The sequence below is a fragment of the Perissodus microlepis genome, chromosome 12, assembly GCF_051167445.1.
Source record: "Perissodus microlepis isolate ML-2025 ecotype Zambia chromosome 12, ASM5116744v1, whole genome shotgun sequence".
Classification (NCBI taxonomy): Eukaryota; Metazoa; Chordata; class Actinopteri; order Cichliformes; family Cichlidae; genus Perissodus; species Perissodus microlepis.
The window spans coordinates 34,437,463-34,459,470 of record NC_140472.1 but is presented as its reverse complement, the minus strand read 5'-3'; the positions used below and the strand labels follow the sequence as shown (position 1 = coordinate 34,459,470).

General features: G+C 42.4%; 2 protein-coding genes across 4 annotated transcripts in view; both read left to right on the top strand.

Annotated features, from left to right (window-relative positions):
* mapk1 (mitogen-activated protein kinase 1) overlaps positions 1 to 5,073 on the top strand; it is a 39,692-nt gene extending 34,619 nt beyond the window's left edge. The window contains exon 9 of the mRNA XM_084945145.1: positions 249 to 5,073. The gene's annotated coding sequence lies outside the window, so the exon portion shown is untranslated. The remainder of the gene's footprint in view (positions 1 to 248) is intronic.
* Positions 5,074 to 8,513: 3,440 nt separating this feature from the next.
* Positions 8,514 to 22,008, top strand: part of ypel1 (yippee-like 1) — a 31,590-nt gene continuing 18,095 nt past the window's right edge. The window contains exons 1-3 of one of the 3 annotated variants that reach the window (XM_084945488.1): positions 9,693 to 9,992; positions 10,074 to 10,248; positions 18,057 to 18,341. In XM_084945488.1, coding sequence (XP_084801614.1) covers positions 18,225 to 18,341 — 117 coding nt within the window. In that variant the 5' untranslated portion in view covers positions 9,693 to 9,992; positions 10,074 to 10,248; positions 18,057 to 18,224. Of the gene's footprint in view, positions 9,132 to 9,692; positions 9,993 to 10,073; positions 10,249 to 11,956; positions 12,199 to 18,056; positions 18,342 to 22,008 lie in introns of those variants that run through there. The other 2 variants (XM_084945486.1, XM_084945487.1) reach the window with 2 other exon arrangements.

The following is a 22,008-nucleotide window of genomic DNA, read 5'->3' as shown; positions in this document are numbered from 1 at the left end:
CCTGGTTTGTGCAGGGTTTGCATCTTGGCCCAAAGAGATGTGGTTTTGTACCCGTCAGTGTCGTGTCTGTTTACTTCGTGTGTGTGTGTGTGTGTGTGTGTGTTTGTATAAAGGGGGTGATGTTGTTCCACCTCCCTCAGCCCCGTATCCTGCTCGGTATTTCAGAGCTCTGCTGGATGCTCAGTGTTACGAGTCTTGGGTTCAGTATGGCGGCTCATCACGGCGTCTCTGTTTTCTTCTCCTTCCAGATGATTCTGCGGACTGGCTCCTGCGTTGCCACTGCTCCTCCCCGCCTCCACACTGTTGCTGTGATATTATATTATTCATTTTTATTTTATTTTTTTTTTTAGTTTGGGTTGGTTTTTGTTTGAATGCTCCTCTGCCGATGTCCACATCTCCTGGATTCCTTGGGTCTCACTCGTCAAGTCCACTTTGCTCAGGAATGGCGTCAGGAATCAATCAATCAAATCATCCTCTGTTTTGCTTTCTTTTTCTCTCGTTCTCTCTCGGAGGTGAGGACAGGTGAGGGGAGGGCGGGGTCACAGCACAGCTTACAGGGGTGGTTGGGGTTGTGTGTTTTAAGCCAAGTTAAGCATTTTTTTTTTCTACCTGTGTGTCTCAAACAACAGGGGTTGGGGGGAGTTGGCTCCGGCTATTACTATTCAAGACCTTTAATGTCCAGTTGAATGATGGTCATAGACTAGCTGCTCTTTTCTCTGCCTTCATTGCACAAACAACAGAGGGTTACATCTAAGGATCATTGATCGGAGGAGTTTTCTAATACTCGTCGCAGTGTTACAGGGGATGCAGTCTACGTTTTTTCTTCTATTTAGAAAACAAATCCAAATTTAACAACCCGATTTATGCAATGAAATCACTGAATCAGCCAGAGGGTCTGCAGGCAACAAGCCATCAGTCAGTGAGGACCTATGTTTTATCAAACGCTGTATTTTAATTAACACACACAAGGCCCGAATGCAAATGTATACCTATAAAGACATATATAAATATATGGCCTAAAGAGTCTTAAGATATTTTAAAGGTGAGAATTAGGATTTCCTGTCTCATCAGCTGGAGGAGGAAAGTGTCCACCTTAGCTGTGAGGAATTTCCCACACGTCTGTATGTACAGGGTGGTGTTTTTCATGGTGGGTTGGGGGAGCTTTACCGCATCAGGACAAGAATTCAGTTACCGCTCAGCGCTCGTTTTGTCTGGAGGAAATGTTGTGCCTCCCCGTTTCTTTGTCTTCTTTTCTTCTTCTTTGTGAGTTTCTGTTGATCTCTCTCTGTCTCTCTCTCTCGCCTTGTTAGAATAAAACTGTGCCCTTTGCATGACTGTTAAAAGCTCTGTATACAAAGACGACGATGTTAAGTGCCACACAAACCGGGCGGATCTGCCGGGAGAGCGCCCAGGCTCTGTCCGTTCTATCTTTTGTGGTATATCACACTTTACACACTCACGGTGCTTTTTGTCCTCTTTCTTTCTGTCGCTTTCACAACCTCTCTGTCCATTTTTCTTCTGTCTTGTTTTTTCTTTATTTCTTCAGATTTCAGCTTTTTGTTTCTTAGATAAACTCCATCTGCATGCTGTAAGACATCTTGTTGTGGTTGCAAATAGGAGAATAACCATATAACTGTATTTATGCCAAACACACACACACACACACACACACACACACACACACACACGTACGTTTCCTGAACCTGACAAATGGGATCCAGGCATTATAAAGTTAGAAATTATACTCAGATATAACAGATCATGTTTTTGTTTTGTTTTGGGGTTTTTGGTTTTTTTTGCTTTAAATTGCACATTTTAACGCTGATAGCCGTTCGCAGCGTCAGCGCCAGCAGCCGACTGCAGTAAAACTAAAAAAACAAAAAGAAATGCAGCAGAAGTCAAGACCATAATTCCACTTTTTGTCAGTAACTGCTGATTAAAGACTGTTGAATTTGAAGGTTTTATTTCAAGTGAGAGGAGCTTAAAAATTACACATATATCTCTGTGTGTGTGTGTGTGTGTGTGTGTGTGTGTGTGTGTGTGTGTGTGTGTGTGTGTGTGTGTGTGTGTGTGTGTGTGTGTGTGTGTGTGTGTGTGTGTGTGTGTGTGTGTGTGTGTGTGTGTGTGGATTTGGAAACTTTTGGGGAGCAAAAACGGGATGAAATCCCCAAAGCTTCAGCTTGTTTAAATCTATTCGGCTTTAATGGCACACCTGACCTTAGGTTGGGTTGCAGAACTGCATATTCAAATTGAAACCTCTTGGTAAGGTGTTCATGACTCGTGTTAGTTACGATATTAAAACGTTTCAGAGTACATCAAATTTAAAATCTACCTGAATGGATTCTTCAAGAATCTGACTCTGCTGCACTTAAAGTACAAAATTGAAATCTTTTATTAAAAGATTTTTCCTTTTTCCCCCCTGCATGTGGTCAGTCGCAGAGGTAAACTCATGACTTTTATGTTTCTCTGAGGAGACAAGCCAAGTTTAAGTCGTTTTAAAGTTGATCTCCGAGGGCGGAGCTGCTCTGGTCGATAATAAATCAGAGCCAAAGAACCTCAGTTTTACTTTTTTAGTTCTGACCTAAATGACATTAGACTGAAGCTGAGCGGAGCCACGACAGGACGCCGGAGCTCTGCTGAGATGCACTCAAGCCATAATCGGTCAGCCAGCCAGCCCATTGCACCTCTGACCACTCCCAACTGTGATGTCACGGCGTACTGACACCTCCCTCGAGTACACGTCAACATCACTGCAGCCACGTGATGTTACGCCAATGAAAGTCGGCAAAAACGAGCGTTAAGACTCGAGATTAACGCGCTGACTTAAGACGAAAGCAAATGTTTTCTGGGTCTGCGGAGTTTTTTGGAAAGAACATGTAACTTTGCACTAACTGACGGATAATTGGAGTCGTCTTTAGAGCGAACAGTTCATTGAGAAGCAAAGATGGCAAATTGAGAAAAATGAGAATCCATGAATGGACACAAGCTTCAGGTAGTAAATGAAGTGATTCAGTTTTAAAGGTACTTTCTGCAGTGACCCTCTGCAGAGTTTAATGAACTTTTACCACTAGGGGCAGTGTTACCCATCGATGTGTTCAGATCGTTTCAGATATGTGCCCCTCGTAAATTTAGTTCTAGCCCTGCCCTTTTCCCTAGAGGCCGGTTTGCGACCTCCTGTCAGTCTCTGTTTAGATCACGGTTTTTACGGGCTGGGTTGCTGAGAGCTGCAAAGAGGGCGCTGCAGTCACCTGTAATTTGTCAGGGAGATGCTGACTAATCAGCAAAAACTTGGAAAAAACAGCCACTGAGTAAGTTAGTAACTTGGTCTCATTGTCACAGGTGTTTGCAGACGAGTCGGCATGTTTCTTGCAAACTACGGGACTTGCCTGTCACAAGGTCTTTGGTGCAGAACTGAAACTACTTTCACTTAATAACAGCACGCAGCTTCCTGCAGCCTCTCACCAACCATTGTTCTACCACAGCATTACTCAGCAGTCGACTTTACAGCAAGCGCTCAAAAATCGTAACCTGATGAGCTGCGGATGCTCTAAGCCTGTGTGACTGAGGCCTTTAAGCTCACCTGGTTTCATCAACATTACATTGACTCATTGCGCCATCTTGTGGTATAAACTCAGATGGCAGTACAGCCGGCCCCCAGTTCAGTTTCTGCTGATATTGCATAAACACAATAGGAAGGTGTTCTGAACGTGAAGTCAAAGAAGCTGATTCTTCATTCTGCTGACAAAAAGTACCTTTCAACACGTTTTTCCACCAAGACAAACTTTATTGTAGTTTTTAAAACAAAATCAAACAAATCAGCATCAGAGAAAAAAAAGAAAAATCCACATAAAGAGGAGACACCTCAAACCTTGACTGCTTTACAGAAGAGATTAAAACTTTGTGACTTTCAAAAGTTAAAAAAAGAAAAAAAAAAGGTCCAGCTGAACACATTTTGCCAGTGATCAGGGTAAAACTGCGTGATCTTTCAGTAAACTCACAGACCTGTACAAATAAAGTTTGCTTTGTAGATATATACTTTAATCTTTTGGATCAGATTTCCCTCTTTGCTAACATCTGAAAAAATACTATTTTTGGTTCAGTTTGCAGAGATTTAACTAAAAAAATATAGTTCATGACCAAAACTCTGATGCAGAAATGACAGTTTTTGCACTCAAATTAAAAGACGCTGAGATTCGTCTGTCCCAGTGCTCCAACGCTCGCTGCATACACCCGTCTGTCACACGATTATTAAATGCACTTGCTTCTACAGTACTTGGGATGGGACTTGTAATCCGAGGTGCCTGCCGGGACTTGACTCGCCTGTAGATAGCCTTTTTTGGGGGGCGGGGGGTTTAGCGAGAACATTAAGGGCACTGGAAATCTTACTGGGATTAGTTGTATAAAACAAAAAAAGCTTCTGCTGAGTTCTTTGTGCAACCTGTCTGTTTGTGCCTTTTTTGATAGTCTTGATATCTGAGATTTGATGTGCAGCTTTCGTTCAGTCGGGAATCCGTTGTAATTGCAGTATATGCGCTTAAAAATGAATACAATCAAATCTGGGGGGGTGGGAGGGGTTCGGGGGTTATCCTTACCTTTCATTTCTGTAAATTTTAAAGAGATTTGTTGCCACAGCTGTGTGATTTGTGACTGTATTGAAAAGATGAAAAGCAAACATTTTATTTTATTTTTTTTGCGTAACACTTTTTTGAGACTTTTTTGCCTTTTTTTCAGGGGGGGGGGGATGTTTTTGTGCAGATATTTTTATTGTAAAATGAATGTTATGTTTCTATCAGACACTAATCTTGTTTGAGTTGTCTCCAGTGGAACTACTTCACTCTGTATGTTTTGATCAGTATAAACCTTTAATTGTGTAGTTAACATTTCTGAAAGGAAAATAAATAAATAAATAAATAAATAAATAAATAAGATCCTTGGTTGTATTTTAAGGGTTTCTCTTCAACCTGCCATAGAAATTGTTCTGAATTGATTGGTCACTTTTATTTTGCTATCGTGTGAAGGATTTGACTTGAACGAAGCGTTCACTATTATTAAAGACTGACTGCTACTTTGAAAGATCTGTTTTTTAATGTTTTTCTTTGCAACTCTGCCATGACAATTAAATAGACATTCATTAAAGTTTGTGCTGCGTTTAAGGCGTTTCCTGCCAGCATGTATCAGTCCTGGATTCTAATTGGTTGGACAAGCAGAGGTGCATGCGGCTGCAAGTCAACTCTACTCGGCACCAAACCAAACCCAAAAAGTACTCATGGCCAAAATGTTTGACAGCATTACTAATTTAATTTCATCTGCTTTTATGCTTCAGTTTGTTTTTAACATCGTTCTTCACTTTATCATTAACCGATAAAAACAAACAAAAACAGCTCTGCACACTGACTCCAAGTAATGATTTAATCATTACAACTTTTATTTAAAAGCAACATTTCCATTGTGCTGAAGAGGAGACATGTTTGAGGAAGATCAACTGGATAAAAAAACTTTGCTTTAACCACAGAAAACCACTGGAGGGCGCCGTCTTCAGCTAAAAGGATACTTTAGGTTTATTTTGTAAGCTGAGTGCGCCCCAAAACGGAGCGATGCCTCGGTGTCTGGAAAAACGCACAACCGGTCCGAATGAAAAGGCTGGAAATCTATAAACACCTGAAATACGGAGTACAGCCTATAGAGGGCGCTATTTAGAAAAACCACACATGGCAGAAAAACTTTCCAAAGGGAGAAAATCCTGAAAGTTGTTTTTTTTTTTAATGTGGTGTTTAAATGAAGCTCTAATGCATCTTATACAATGAAATATTCTTTATATATTTCTAGTATAAACAAAGACATTACTTTTTTGTATAATTTGGGGGCTTTTTCATTTCAGTTAAATATTTTTTAATACAAATGATTGATTACAGGCTGATTGACAAATACTATCCCAGTTACCCAAATACCATCTCCCTGGTCCTGATCTCTGGTGGTGAATTCTACAATTTTAATGCCAAGTGTGGCGTAAAACTCTGATGGAATAAAAATGAAAACTTAAATTAATTACCTTAGTTGCTTGAGAGTTAAAAGCTCAGAAGATGAAAGTATTTCTAAAGTTTATCTGATGCCTGCCTTCTTTTTTTTTTGGGGGGGGGGGGGGTCCCCCACGTATCCACAATCACTAAATACTGGATTTAATATAAGCAAGAGCCCCCAAATCCAAATAACACCTGTGACTGACACCTCCCATCACTCACAGCAGTGTTTGCCTTGCTCCTAACACACTGCCTGTAAGTGCATTCCAGACTCAGTATTGACCTTCCTGACAGTTTACAGGCTGTTGTTACTCTTTCTAATGGACGTTTTGGTGCTTCAGAGGGCTTTTTAAACCAACAAATGATACAAAGAGGCAGAACCGTTCAATAAAAGCACAGAGCATATGGAACATGTTGGAGTCCACATTGAGGGATTAAAGTTTCCTTTGAAACTACATTTTTTGCTGTGCCAGGAACCCATTTCAAGCACAGCCCCAAGGTGCTTCTGTCCAGTCACAGACTGGATCGGCTCCCTTTAATGAAAGTAGGCTGGATGATTATTTCCGCCTGAAGTCTTTACAGTGTCAAGGATGAGGTTTGCCCTGTCACAATGTTTAAGAACGCATTAAAGCAGTATTATCTGCATACATAAAATACTCTTTAAAATATTGTTAAAAGCAGATTAATAGTGCACAAAGTGTGTAGTACATGCAGCAGAGTCGGTCCTGAGTCTTCCACCTACCTACAGGGTTGGTGGGCAAATTGCAGGGGGTCTATAAGATGCTCGTTTTGTGAGACCATGTACCTCTCACCAGGTGAGTGTGACTGCTCTAAAGTCTTTGTGGACTTGATGGCAAATACTATTAATAGTAAATAAAAATGACTGATCATAAGGACAGAGATGCTATATTTTATTTGAAGATATATTTTCCCAGCTTCTTCTGTTTATTTTCATGATCTTATATGATCATCATTGTATACTCATCGTGTTCTGTCCCAAACTGTTACCTGTGTTTTCTTTGGACTTCAGCTGGTACTTTTCTTTTCCTTTTTTTTGTAAACACTCAAAATATGTGTCATCTTCTCATTAAATGAGTAGGAGGGGTCACATCAGCATAAAAGTATTTACAAAGATTTAAGCATGTTTCTCAGATTCAAAACCTAATGGCATTTGAGGATTTATTGATTTATTTATTTTTAGTAGCATAATCTTTTTTTATAGGAAACAACAACTTCAGCAGTTTTATACTGTCTTTAGGAAAAAGTCATCCATAGAGAATTTATCAGCTAAAGCGGGACCAAACCAACTTCAAAGGGGACCAGAAGTATTCACGTTTGTCGTACTGAATGTTTTAGTAGTACTCAGTGTGTCCGGTAGGTGGTGCTGCGGTACAGTTTAATATGATGTGCTGCGGCATGTCCCGTGACTGATTCATAAATTCAAAACCTCATTCACTTTTTTTCAGCTACAAACCAAAGCAGGTCAGAAGTTCGAGTCTTTTGCTTTTAATTTTGTAGTAAATTTAAAAAGCATCTTCGTTCATACATATTAATATATTAATATCGCAGGGAGATGTAAATTTAACCCATGACATTTACGAAGGTAAAAGCAGATTTTGCTGTATTAAAGCAAAAATATATTCAAAATTATTCAAACCAAAAATAACTGCAGTGAAGACGTCACTGAGCAGCGATCAGATGGATTCATTTCTGACGGCTTTGTTTACCAGCTTTGTTTCGACCACGTGCTTGCAATGTGTCCACGCATGCGCACTAAAGTATTGTTCTTACGGCACGCGTATCAGTGGCGCGCGCAGCCAAAAACAACTACCAGCCACGCGGGCGCGCAGCCACTTCCCTGCCTTCGAGTTGATTGGTTGTCATCGCCTCTCCCCGCCCTCCGCCGCAGCTGATTGGGTACATGGAGATCTTTCTCCTCGCTGATTGGACTCTATTTGTAGAGCAGGCTTTGTAGCTAGGCTGCTGTTGCCTTCACGTACCTCTCCAAACAGCGAATTTTAAGGACGAAAAAACACAAAAAACACGTCTTTATTTGCCTTTGTGTGAAGAGTAACAGCGAAATGTTCCTTGTCACAGTGCTGTTTGACTGGCCCGGTAAAGGTTGTATGACATGTAACATATGAAGAGTCATAACACAAATCAAAGGAGAGGGACGATTGGTTAGCCAGCAAAGAGATGCAGGAGTGAATTGGGGATACATATTGTAGATTGTACTCGCTCACTTTTAAGCCACAAATTATACAACTAAGAAAAAAATAATGAAAACACCAGAAAACAAATAACGTGAAATAAATGGAAGACAGAAAACTGTTTAAGCTTCTGTTTGTTTCTTGGATAGTTCTAGAAGTTTGCATTTGTGTGTGTGTGTGGGGGGGGGGGGGGGGGGGGTAAATTGTTTCTTTTATTTCTCATTCTTGTGCTGAAGTTGGGTTCCGCGTGGTTTTCTCACGGGCTGTGTCTGACACCCTCCATTTCCTGCGACACTTAAACGCATCACCGATAGATGGAGATAAAACTGCGCCTTTTCTGCACTTTTTTGCTCAAGTTTTCCTTCTAAGCGTGCGGCGCTGACGCTAAAGAGAAGCTGCAGACACTGAGGCGACGCTTAGAAGTGACAGATCCGCGGCCGTGAACGCGGCTGTGCGCGCATCAGAGAGCTAATTAGGATTTCAGTATAAAAAAGGCCGCAGTCGGGACAGCTCGGCCTGTCCTGCCGCTGATGTCGGAGAGCTGAAGGTACAGAGGTGCACCCCAGCATGCACTCGCTCTGATCCCAAACAAGCGGATGGGATTTGGGGATTTCGTCCACGCTGCACTCTTCACGCTTTTGCTTTGTGAACGCATTGAAACTCCAACGAGGACACTGATGTTTCTGGAGACTTTAATGGCTCTGGGCTCGACCTAAAGAGGCTGCTGCTGCCTTTATGGGACGGTGAAGCTATCCTCATTTATTTTATTTTATTTTTATTTATTTATTTCTTTTGTTTGTTTTCTAAACTGATATCCACACTGCTGGTTCAGAGGGAAAAGCTTCGATTTCTTGGCCGGGTTGTTTTGGTTCTCTGACGGGGAGGAAGGTGAAGAGTTTTTGGGGTAAGTGCAGAAGCAGTGACCTGCTGGAGGACACGCATGTACTGGTCAGATACACCCGTGCTGTGGTGCTTTTAGAAGTGTGTGCAGATCTTGTCACACTCTATTTCCTGTTGCACCAAAGGAGTTTTTCCGTATTTAAAGCCTGCTCTGCGTGTCTGTGGGGCTGGTTTAAACTGTCTGACGCGTCGTGGAAGAAATAAAAATCAGGTGTCACCCTCTAGAATCTGAGATGATATCATTTAGTCCCCATTGTGGAAGTCCGTGGTCTTACAGGATGGCAGCTCGGGTGGATTTATGTAACCGTGGGGCTTTACCAATCTGCTTACATTAATTATAAGGTTACAACATCCTCTCCTTTAATGGGACACGTTTTGTAATTTGATCTCCAAGTTGCGTTCAAGAGCAGAAAAAAGCACGGTTTGCCGTTGCTTTCAGCTGATTATCTGCGCTGCCTTCATCACCACCACCATCATCATCGGTGCGCTTTTTTGGCTGCAGATCTCGGTCAGATTTGTGTGTGTGTGTGTGTGTGTGTGTGTGTAGGGGTGGGTAGGAGGGGAGGGCTTATAATGCCACGTGAACAGGCGACAAAAACACAGCGAAAGGACGGATTTCATAACATCCACGCGCATTCTGCCTGCACCTCTTGAAGGAAGCTGCAATATTGTGTTTACATGCATCATCATCATCAGCCGCCCTCGTGGTGAAGCAATATCGCCCCTCAGGGTTTGTTACAACACGACAGTCCTCACGATACAGTTCATTATTATTATTGTTATGAAACACTTTAAAAAATAAACAAAAGGAGAAACATGAAATATTGTTTAGGGTAGGCGCGCCCACGACGCCAGGAGCGGAAGGGTAAGAAGAGGACAAGCTGTACTATTTAATATGAGACCTTTGTTAATGTTTGGTGTGATCATTCGTGGCGTCCTGTTCCAGATGTGATGTCCAGTGACAGGATGATGCAGCGCTGACATATAAACAGCGCAGCAGCAGCTGCAGGAGGAGGAGGAGGGTGAGGAGGAAGGCTGCTGTTTTTGTGCCTCTTATTCCATAAAAACATCTTCATCACGTGACAGAGCATTGAAGGAACCTGCTGGTCTTTGTCACAGTGGTAGGCTTTGTTTTTATCGCTGTTGTTGCCTCTTAGAAAAACGACCGTTAATTATTTCGTTATTACTCAGTTATGACGTTTCCGGATGATGTAAGTCTGACTGTTTAGTTATAAAGAACATGAAAACAATCATTTTCTTAGTTCTATTTGGTTAACTCGCAGATAAATTATTATTGATCTTGAAATAATTAATCATCGGGGTGATTGGAGGGAACGCAAACGCACCATCTTCTTCATTTAAGTCGAAGATCCGCAGGTGGGGAACCGAACTGCAAACACATGAGTGTGTCTGATTTTTATTTTGCTTTGTGTGTGAAGTAGAGGACAGAATCCAGATTCATATTCTCATCTTGTATTTATTTACACATCCGGGTGTCTGCGCGCTCCCACCTCCCCTTTGTGGTGCATTCAAGCCGCATGGGAAATAATCTCGACAGTAAAAACAATAACATGTAGGGGGGGGGGGTTTCTCCCTCCTTTGTGTGGTCTCCAAGCAGAAATATGCGATTGTCTTTTCTGGGAAATAAGTAGATGACAGTCTGTCACAGCAGAAACACAGACATCTAAAGAGTGATGCAAGGAAACCGTGATAATGCCATTTATGACCAATTTAAAACTCACAAAGAGAAAAACTGTGGCTGAACATGTGGGTGGAAGACTCTGGGAACATTTTGTTTTATAAAACCAAATTAAGCAGCATAAATCCATCCACAAAAACAATTTCTACTAATAATTTAAACAATGATTTAACAATGTAACTTAAATAACAAGAAAAAAATTGAAGCACCAATTTTCATGGCTCTGCAGTTATCTCCACTAGCATGCAGCCTGCCTCCTTTACCTCTCACACAGTCCAGCAAAAACTCTGACTGCCTCTGGCATGTTTGGAGGGGACCAAGTTTGTGCTTCTTTAGCTTGCTAGCTGTCATGTCTCATAGATGTTGTTGCACTTTGGCACATATTCCAGCTGAAGCCATATGCCAGGTGGCTTTCTGCTGGTATTGAGCTAAAATAAGAAAGTGATTCTTTCCCTGTCCTAGCAAAAGTCAAATCTGATCCTTTCGGTGTGGAGTTTGCGTGTCCACTCCAGGCATTTCGGCTTCCTCCCATGGTCCAAAAGCATGTTAGGTTAATTGGTGATTGGAAATTTGTTGTAAACTGTCTGAAGGCAAGGATAAGCTCCACCTTCCACATGACTCTGAAGTGGATAAGCAGGATAAGAATAAAGCAAGGATAGATCGTTGACTAAAAATTCCAAGTACGGCTTTCCAAAAGGATCCGAAAGCATTTAAAGTTTCAAAAGAAATCTTGTAAATATGGATATAAATACTAATTAGTGGAAATCACATTTTAAAAAATAGTCGAAAATACTTTGGTAATCTAAAGTAAATGAAGTACAAATGTACCAGTAAACAAAGACAAATATTTACAAGACTAAAGTTTATAAATAAACTTTAAAACAGAGTTGTGCTTTTTATAAAATAAGAGTTCTCAATGGGTGGATTTAAAGAGAATGGCAGGCATTAAAATCGCACAAACACACCATTTTACCTTGAATTGCGCTCTTATTCTGGAATCCATCTTTCCCAAGGGAGCCTGAAGGCAGCGCAGGCATCTATTGGTCAGCTGGGCTGTTAATCAAAGCTCACTCTCCCTCCCACGTGGTGACGTCCTCGTAAAGTAACCAGGCCAGTCCATTGCGCACACAAAAGGCACAACAAAAGCCCGTGTGGGGAAAAATGAGAACCGTCATCACCCAAAGGAGGCAACAATAAGTTCCCATCTGGCAGCATCACCCATGGACCAGAGCCTGGGACGCCGACAATCATTTCTTTAAGTCCAAAAAGCAACAAGAAGTGCAAAAAACCCCCAACAACAACACCTCTCTGTCTCTTCCTCCAGAAAGCAGTTTTCCACCGAGCTGCGCTCTGCTCAGATCTGATCCAGGTGGTGAGTACAGCAGCAGCTGAAGCGCCGTTTGCCTAAAAACTGAAAGGAAGCAGCAGCCGTGTGCGCTGGATTCAGAGACAGCGCCAGGCTCAGAAAAACAAACAATGAAAGCAGACAGCAACACTGTTGCGCCTGAGCTGGCGTCGTGCTCTTTGTTGGGCATAAACAAATTTAGAAGAGGAGCAGGAGGAATTGGGAGGGCTGCAAACGCGTCTAACGGCCAGATTAACTGCTTTGGATCGTAAGACTTTCAGCGAAAACGCATGTTATCGGGTTGTTTTGGTTAGACTCGGTGATGAAGGGAGCGAGTCTTTTGTCTGGACACTCTTCCTGTTAGTGGTTACCAGAGACGCACACTGTGCTGCCTCTTTGTTTTCACTTCGCTCATTGCGAATGTCAGCTGTTACCTGTCCTCTCCACTCGCATTGCCACCCTTTTAAAATATCTTTCTGCTTTTAATTTTTTAAAAGCCAATTATATTTTTGTTTAATTAAAAAAACAGAAGCAGAAGGTGAGATGGCAGGCGACGGAGTGCATGGACACAATAGGAGGAGGAGACAATGTTGCAGGATTCAAAGCGTCGTGTTTAAAGTGTTTTATCAGCACTTTTATCTGCAAAAGTCCAGAAATGTTAAAGTTTCATCAAAGAAACAGAACATGTGGTTTAAATGGCCTGAAGTCAGCAACTTGGCTTATAAAGTGTGTGTGTGTGTGTGTGTGTTTACCTTCATTGTGTACGTGCCACTGGGGTTAAACTGAGCTAGTTCAGAGGGGATTTTGTCCTTTTCATGCAGGGATTAGGCCTCGGCACCTGTGCAGATTATGCTGTATGTATGTAAACGTGGCTCTCTGCGTGGGGCCTCTGTGGGCCAGAGTGTGTCTGCATGTCAGGTTTTTACCTGGCTGATTGTTTGTGTGTGTGTGTGTGTGTGTGTGTGTGTTTTTGTGTATGCATACGTATATATTCGTGTGTTTGCAGAGCAGCCATGCTTCATGCTGCTTCCTGTTGAGTTGCGGAAGTTCCTTTGTTTTCTGTCTGGCTGCTGGCTTCTGTCTCGGTGCTGCTCTTCCTGTTGCGGCACATTGAGCTCAATTGGAAACTTCTCGAGCCTTTTTAATTGTTTTCCCTCTCAGGGCCGCAGGGTTATTGTTTTGAGGGGATTTCTGTCTAATGGGGCAACCTTTGCTATGCAGAGATTATATTACGAGAGGCGTGTGGTGGATTTTTCCTTCACTTTGCAACTCTGCAACTGAGAGATAAAAGTGAAAGTCTGAGAGTTTGGGTGTACAATGTGCTGGTTGGTGTTTGAATGGGGAAATATGATCCACAGAGTCGGATTCACCGTATATTTCAGTCAACATAGGAAATGTGAGCCAGAGAATTTGCAAACTTCAGGAATCCTCACGCTCTGGTTTCATAGGGGGCGCTGGTGAGCCCGAAAATATAAACATTTCATATTCTTCATCCAGTTTTCAACATGATTTTAATAGACCAGGGTGAGAGAGGGAAAACACATTTCTGTGGGTATCAGGAACCTCACAGCACCATGGGTCCCTTTACATCCTCGGCCATTTTTATTTGGGAGAATTTTGGCTTCCCTGCAAGAAAAACAGAAGTGTGTGAATGTCATTTCATATCCGATTGGAGGTGTTGTTGATATGCATTTGTCTCAGTCATTTAGCACAATTTACCGGATTTATGGAGGATGAGCTCACGATGCGCCCCCTACTGCACCCCAATCTGAACTGCAATCACATTGCAAACAGGAAGGGGAATGCATGTCCTGGGTCTATAAAGGCACCGTTTGTAACATCTATGTAGCCATTAACTGTGTTTATCCATCCAATTATGGTAACCATGCCAACCCAACTGACATTCACAGTTTAGTCAGATGACGTTAAAGCTGTGTAGTTTTGGGAAATCTAATCTAAAGTCCTCAAGATTTATCAAGATCCAGCCGGGTGTGTTTACCACAGTTAATTTTATCTCCCTTAACCCAGTAACCTTAGTTAACCCGATTAGCATTCCGTTAGCCCTGTATGTTTAGAGGCTGAGGACTTTGACTCTCTGGTAAAGTTACTGCGTGTTGCTCATTTCCTGAAAGTCAGTAGTTCAGCAGAAAAAGGCTAAAAAAATCCATATGAGGAAAGATGCACTTTGTAAATCAGTAACAAAGTTAAACACAAGCAGGCAAAGATGACTTTTCTCAGCTGTCAGTGGAAACGTAATCAGCACTAAAAGCACAGCAAATAACAGGCGTGCATTCAACAGGTGTCCAGAAACTCGACACCACTGTTCAGGTGCTCTGCGCCTCCTGGCTGCTGATACACTGCTGCAAATCAATACATGTACCTTCATCGGTCAATCAGCCAATCAATCAGTCCGTCACCTTTAGCACCTTCAATCAGCGTGTGCTCTTCAGATGCAGCAAGCAGTAAAATAGAAAATGACACAAAATATGATTTTTAAAAAATGAATACAATGCTATTTTTAGCACCATGCACAGCGGTGAATGTTTGTCTGCAGAGCTGAACAGTGAGTGGGTCTGAATGTGTTCAAATCGAATTCTGCGTGAGTTCCACTGCACCTTTAAAAGTTACAGCAGTGATTCATTTATTTTGTGTAAATGTGGAGAAATGCCTCAGTAAATAAAAATGTGTTTTCTGGCCTGGCTACATTGCACAAGCCTAACGATTAATAATGATTATTCTGAGAAGTTTAAAGGTCAGGACACCGAGTGGGGCTTTGCATTAGCTTTTCGTGGGTTTACTCGTTGCAGTGTAGTTTGCAATGTTTAGCTTCAGGTTAGTTTTATTTTCTGAATTTTATAAAAGTGCGGGTTTTACTAAGGGCCAAGATACGATGCTCACAATAGCAAAACGCAACAGTTTGTGAAGGAAGTTGAGTCACAGTCCGGTGGACATCCCAGTAATCACACACTCCAAAGCCTCGTGAGGCTGGTTGTGTCACAAACCCGACCACACTGGGGGAAAAACTAAAACTAAGAACACTTCCTCAGTTTTTCTATTTGCTTTTAGTTTGGCGAGCACAAAATATCCTCTCATTTTATTCTTTTATCCAAGTCTGTTTGTGGGATGTTTTTAACACCTACTTTTAGTCTTTTCTTGATTTAGATTCAGTCCAGGATCACAGCCTTGGTGTCTGGGATCGGGCTTGTTCAGGCATGTCTGTGGAAGTTTGAAATCTGGGGAAAAGTCTGCATGCTGTTTGGATCTGGTTTAATAATTAAATGCATTTTTAAAACATTCTTGCAAAGACCTTTGCAAACTTTTGTGATCATATTTATTCATTTTAACAAATTTGGGGACACAGTTTGCTGTGGGAGACCCCTGCCAACATGGACTTCTGATTGTGTATGGAGAAGTGATATGTGTGGTAGTGCTGTTAGCAGAAAGCAAAAGATGGAGCAAACCAAATCAAAGGAGGCAGAGGGGGAGAGATCGATTACACTGAGCTTATTTAGGCTCGGTTTCTAGCCTGCACAGGTGCGCCCAAATGAATCTAACAACTCCCCCTACCTGCACAGTCCCACAGGGAGAGCAGAGAAACCGTAGCAGTGTGAAAGTAACATCTGCATGCCAGTGCAGTTCCAGGAGCCGACGAGTCCCCGCAGGACATTACATCCTAACGAGATCATCAATGTCACTCACTTCACCTGCAAGTGGTTTTAATGTTGTGGCAGATCTGTGCAGGTCTGTCACTCCAGGCTCTCTTTTTTTTTTCTTTTTGAGGTTAAAAAAATTCCACATATGCATTTTTATGTGAGCATTAGGGCTGCCACAAACGATTATTTTGATAGTCGACTAGTCACCGATTATTTTTGCGATTAGTCGACTAATCAGATCATCATCCATTGGACGTAAAACATACAGCTTATTGCACCAGCAGCATCTGCTCTTATATAACTATCATTAGCTTACAGCTTGAAGTGTTTAAGGTGCTAACTAAAAATAAAGACAAGATGATAGTTTATTAATTTTTAATGAAATTTGCAGATTGTTTTGGTGAAGTTTAATAAACTCCTTGCTATCTAAAATATAACGGGACACCGGAGTAAATTCTCCAGCATCTCACACTTCTGATAATCAGCTGTCTGCTTGATGTTTATTCAGCTGTGTAAAAACTATAACTTTAATCTCAGCCAAACCGATTTACTCAGGAACAAATAAAATACTAAAAAAACAAACAAAACAATAACATTTAAGTTATCTAAGTGACTTATATATCATGTTTAACCTGAGTAGCGAAAGACAGCGGTGGGTTTGAAAACGATTTGCCGGGAGTCCGGTGTTCTCACGGCTCTAGCGAGCCTTGCCCCCGGCTAGCTATCGAGCTAGTGGGTAACAGACGTCTCCGAAAACGTCGGAGCGCTTTTGAAAATATGTGGTGTCTTGATAAACTGAGCAAATATTTGAGGTTTACACAGCTACATTCTCGCCTGAAAATATGTTAAACGTTTATTTTGTGACCCAGAAAGAATAATAAGAGTAATATTAAAACTAACTAGCTGCCGCCATTGTTGGAAACTGAGCAGGGCCGCGCTATGAATTCTGGGACACAGCTACTTCTTCTTCGGGGTTTAACGGCAGCTGGCATCCTTGTACATGCAGTGCTGCCATCTTCTGTTTCAGTACGTTATTACACTCTTAAATCCTGCTACTTATTCCTGCGTCTTTTGGGATCTTACAAAGCTTCAAACGACGCGTCGACTATTAAATCAGTCGTCGACGATTTTAATAGTCGACGTAATCGTGACTAGTCGACTAATCGTGGCAGCCCTAGTGAGCATTAATCTCTTATTGGTCAGCTGGGAGTCGCATGCTTGCAAACAGCTGCACAGTAGGAGGAGGAGAAGGAAGACTCCACGTGGGTGGATGTTTAGCATCTGTGTAGACCTGCAGACCTGTTTTTCGTGAACCCCTTTCAAAGCTCGCACCTATTATTGGGCTTCTGTTTCATTGTCTCAGCAGCTGTGCCGGTGTGCAGTTTTTAGCCTGCTTTCACTTTTACCTCTGAAACCTTTGCAGACAGTCGTGCCTCTTTCTTCTTTAAAGGAACGCAGGAGGGTTAAACGCCACGTTCCAAGATAAGGCCAAGAGATGTGACTAATGGTATCCTTTGACATAAAATCCCAGAAAGTTGATTCATATAAACAAACGTTTCATCAGTCAGCCAAGTTCATTCCAGACTGAAGAAATCACTCGGCTGAGTGATGAAACACTTCTCCCACTGAAAACACGGCCTGGATCCTTCAGCATGCATTAACATACTTTGACGTCAAGTGACCAACAAAAATGATTTTGAGCCATTTGTTCGTGTAAATTAATGACATGAGAGGAAAACTTATTGAGCTACTTGAAAAATTGACATCTGAGCAGCATTTCCTTAAGTTTCTACAGGCACAAGAGTTGGTGCAGAGTTTTAGATTCGAAATCCTGTATATTTTTGTCCTTTGAAGGATTTTTGTTTCTCCTGAGAAATTCCTCTGACTTATCTCCAAGCTGCTGATCTCTTCTCGCATCTTTCAGTCTAAAGAGACAAAATAAAGACAGGCTGGTTTCTATCATGTGCTGTGAAGAAGAAAATAGTTTGAGAGCAGGTGAAACGTGTTATGTGGCTTCTGACTCGTTGTCATATTAAGTTACACCACGCAGCCGTGTTGGTCGGGGACAACATGCGACTGTAATCACTTAATAGATGTTTCTAATCAAATGATTGCTCCAGTGAACGAGCTGTTTATATTGGAAATGCAATTAAGCTCACGAGCGCTATAAATAGGAAGTGCGGAACGTGCCGCTCACCACATCATCTCTTTCCTTTTCCCACTTATCCGCAGGTTTGATTTTCTCCCGTGGTGTCTGTGTGGAGCGTGCCACACACCCACTCCACAACAACGACGGCTTTTGCTTGCATCTTCCAGTGTTTCTTCTGTCAGCAAGTCCAGCAGAGCTGCAACTCTTCCAGTGCCAGCCCTGACACCAGCGAGGAGCCCTGCCCCACTGACATGGTGAAGATGACCAAGTCTAAGACCTTCCAGGCTTACCTGCCGTCCTGCCACCGCACCTACAGCTGCATCCACTGCCGAGCACATCTGGCCAACCACGACGAGCTCATCTCAAAGGTATGACGGCTCCACACGAGCTCTCTCGTCCCTGCCCTTCATATAAAGCCACCCTGCAGCACTTCACATGACTTCAGCTGCTCTGTTTTATTTATGGGGGAAGGAAAGCTTCAGGGTTTTGCACTTGTCTCACAAATCTCACAGCAGCTAGCCTTGGTGCCACCCCGAAGGTCAACTAGAGAGAAATATTACATTAGTGTAGCGTGCTTAAAACACCCTGATCAGCAGCGAGTGTTGGCCCTCTCCTTAGAGCTATAAATAAAAGCTGCGAGTGTCGGCCCATTCTGTAAGCTATAAATAAGTGTGATAACGTGATGTAGTTGAAGAAGCAAATGTAGGTTACTGTGGCACAGTAAACTGTTTTTAGCCATACTGTCTGTTTGAAGACACGTCATGACGTGAGAGCAGAACAGAGAATTAATCTGTGCGAGCGCCAGCAGGCCGCTCCGCACACTCGTGTTTGTTTGACTACTATGGTGACCAGCATGCCTCAGGAACTTCTCGTAATCTGCCGTGCTCGCCTGAGCGAAAATGTGAGTTTGGAAGAGCTACGAGACGGGAGTCTGTCGATAAATGGGGCTCTCGAATCCCATAAACTGGCCTCGCTTCCTGAGCTCATAGCCTGAAGCCGGTGTGGAAGTGCATAAACCTGCAGTGTTCATGAAGGCCAGCAGGGGGCGAGACATTCAGTTGCAGGGTGAGTCCACCTTGTTATTGACAAACCGTTACCGTATGAGTGTGAGGTGTCCTTTAATTGATCGCATCTGGTTTCAAAAAGCTACCATGGCGATGGCCGAAATGTGTGATGTCACTATCGCTATGTCCGTCTTTAATATACAGTCTGTGGTTGAGCGTTCTTTAGCATAGTGACTAGTGCAGTTCACTCTGTTATAACCTAATGTTGTGGTATTAAATGTATGTTTTACAACCAAATATTTACTTTCAGCCAGCTCAGCGAGCAGGCGCGCTCACATGAATTTTGTTTTGTTTTTTTCTATTGTTCCTTCAAAATAAGAGCTCAGCTGCCTCGTGTTAGGAATAAGGTGGATCGTGTGCTTTAAAGCCTTAACAATGTGCTATAAGAGATTCACTGTACAGTATTTTATAGACTGTATATCAAAAATGGTGTCACCTGCTGGTTAGTCCTGCTGTGAAGGCTCAAGCTTAGCATTGTTGATGCCGCCATGTTTATTTTTCCTTCTTTGGAGCTGGCGATGAAACCACCTTTAACCAAAACGTGGTTATCCATAACATGTGTCACATAACTTCATTATAAATACTTCTGAAGGCACAAACAGCACAAACATGCTGAGGAGGTTCAGTGACTCAGTCAGATTACCTAAAGGCTCACAGGCTGCGAGTGGCTTTACCTGTCTGTGTCACAATCCACCTGTTACTCAAAGTGGGTCACCTCCTAGTATTGCATAACTTTTAAACAGCTGACATGTGTAAATAAAAACCTTACCGGTGTCATTGAGGGGAAACTGAAACTGCTGTGTGTTTGTTTAATATCAGGCTCTATGCTGTGCATTTAGGCTGTTAATCCTGGCAGTCTTTTTGGGATTGACTCGCTTTAACTGTCCATTTGAGTTTTTGACACTTCATTTCTAACCCTGACTCTTGAACCCTAATCAGTGGAGATTTCAAATATGTGATCCTCACTAGATGGAACTGAATTAGAAGCACAAGCAACACGCGTGTGAATTTGTAAAGTTAGAGCTCTGAAAGTGTTTGGTGCTGATTTATGCAGCTCACGGTTAAAATCGAGCTCTGATAATTATGCAGACTTATCTGCAGATCAAAATGAATGGCATGTTTTCCTTAGTAACCATGGGGATGACTTTCTCAGGCAGTCATATTTGACAGCATGCTCGTTATATTTTGTGGTGAATAAATATGTCTAAACTGTGAAATCCCACTCAGCAATATCTGATATCAGTTCTGGCAAATGATACAGATGAAATTTTATGTGATGCTCAACTTGCTGCATCTCCACAGCTCGTGTACCTGTCCGCTCGGGCGTCTGCGTCTTGTTACTGCCCATAAATTCTCCGAGGCTGGGATGCTGGGCGGGGCTGCTATTATCAATGACGCTGCTCGAGCATGAAAGAGCTGGTCGCTCTATTAAAGTGTTACTGCTGTGGCTATTTTTGCTTCTGTGGCTGTTTTTGAGTTAAAAATGTCAAAGCTGAAAGCGCCGCTTTGGTTCGCTGAGCATCTTTGGTAACCTCATACGTGCTTTGAAAATCTGAGATGGAAAATTCAAGACAGTCGAGCTTCGTATCTGCGCCGCTGGCCTGGGGACGTGTTTTTGTTTGTGTTGGCTCATATCGCATATTGTCATGATGTAGATGAGTGTGGCTTTAAAGAGCTGCATATTGCAAAATGTCAGAGATAATGTCTTCAGATTCCATAATCTCCATGAACAAAAGTTTTAAATAAGTCAATGCATGGATGGATGGATGGCAACACTTTAGAAAGCCACAAAAATCATTAAATCTCAGACGTTCATTGACTGAAAGTTTGAGGCTGATGAGCATGAAAACCTCACCGCTCTTCTACTCACCTTACCTGTCATTGCTGGGCTGGTGTGACTAATATTCCTGTGACTGTGCTTTTCATTCTGACTTACCCTTTTTCTTTTTTTTTTAAGGTAAATTACCTTCATCATCATCCACTCCTGTCGAGTACGAACAGCGTAAAGGTGCTGGTAGAAATGATGTGTCACTCGTTGAATCCAGTGTTCCCGTCAGACTATTGTCAGAGAAATTCATCTCCGCGAGTCTGTGACCTGAAGCGAATCTAGACGACACATTATTATAAGCGTCATAAAGTGTCCGACGGTGCCAGTCTGGATTTAAAGTCGGGAATCTCAGGGAAAATCTCTGAAAACGCGAATATTAGGACCACTAATTTCAGTTTTCACAGTACCTGGTGGTGGGACTGGTTTTCAACTGGTCGCTGGTATCAACTCGTGACCCCTCGTCTGTGATGTGTCTGTGGAGTCAAATGTCTGCGTAGTCCTGTGGAAAAAAGCCTCATTATTAACTTCCCATCATAAATGACTGCTGATCGTTTTGTTGCTGCCTGCACATAAATCCTGTCTTCACTAATGATCAATTCTAGCAGAGAAAACAAACAAAAAACCTCATTTTACAGTCAGAGCGCACAGCAGGACGCTGAAGATTCAGCCAATTTCCCAAAATGAAATTGTCCTGCCAGGGCTGGTCATTCATCAGCCCACAGAGAGTGACAAATGTGAACCTGAGTCAAATACAAAGAGCTCTGTGGCCCCTTAAAGTTTCCGAGTCTGTTTATTACACGATTTCTGTGTATCGAAGTCCACGCTGGCATTTGGGGGCACAAACGCGCAAAGGTGTGAAAGCGTCGCTTTAACGCCGGTCGTGAATCGGCAGCTGGAGGGGAAAGTTACTGAACTGCGCCTTGAGGCGACTTTTGTTGTGATTTGGCGCTATATAAATAAAATTGAATTGAATTGAATTGAACTGTGAGATGAAGCAGAGCAGAAGTGGTGACCTTTACGTGTTACGACGGCGTGCTCCTCTGCGTTAAGGCCTTACCGAGCGCTAAGCTGATTATTTAAATGGAAAAGTTGATCAATCTGAGCTTGGATCGACTGTGTGGAGGCTGCGCTGCTGTAATGACC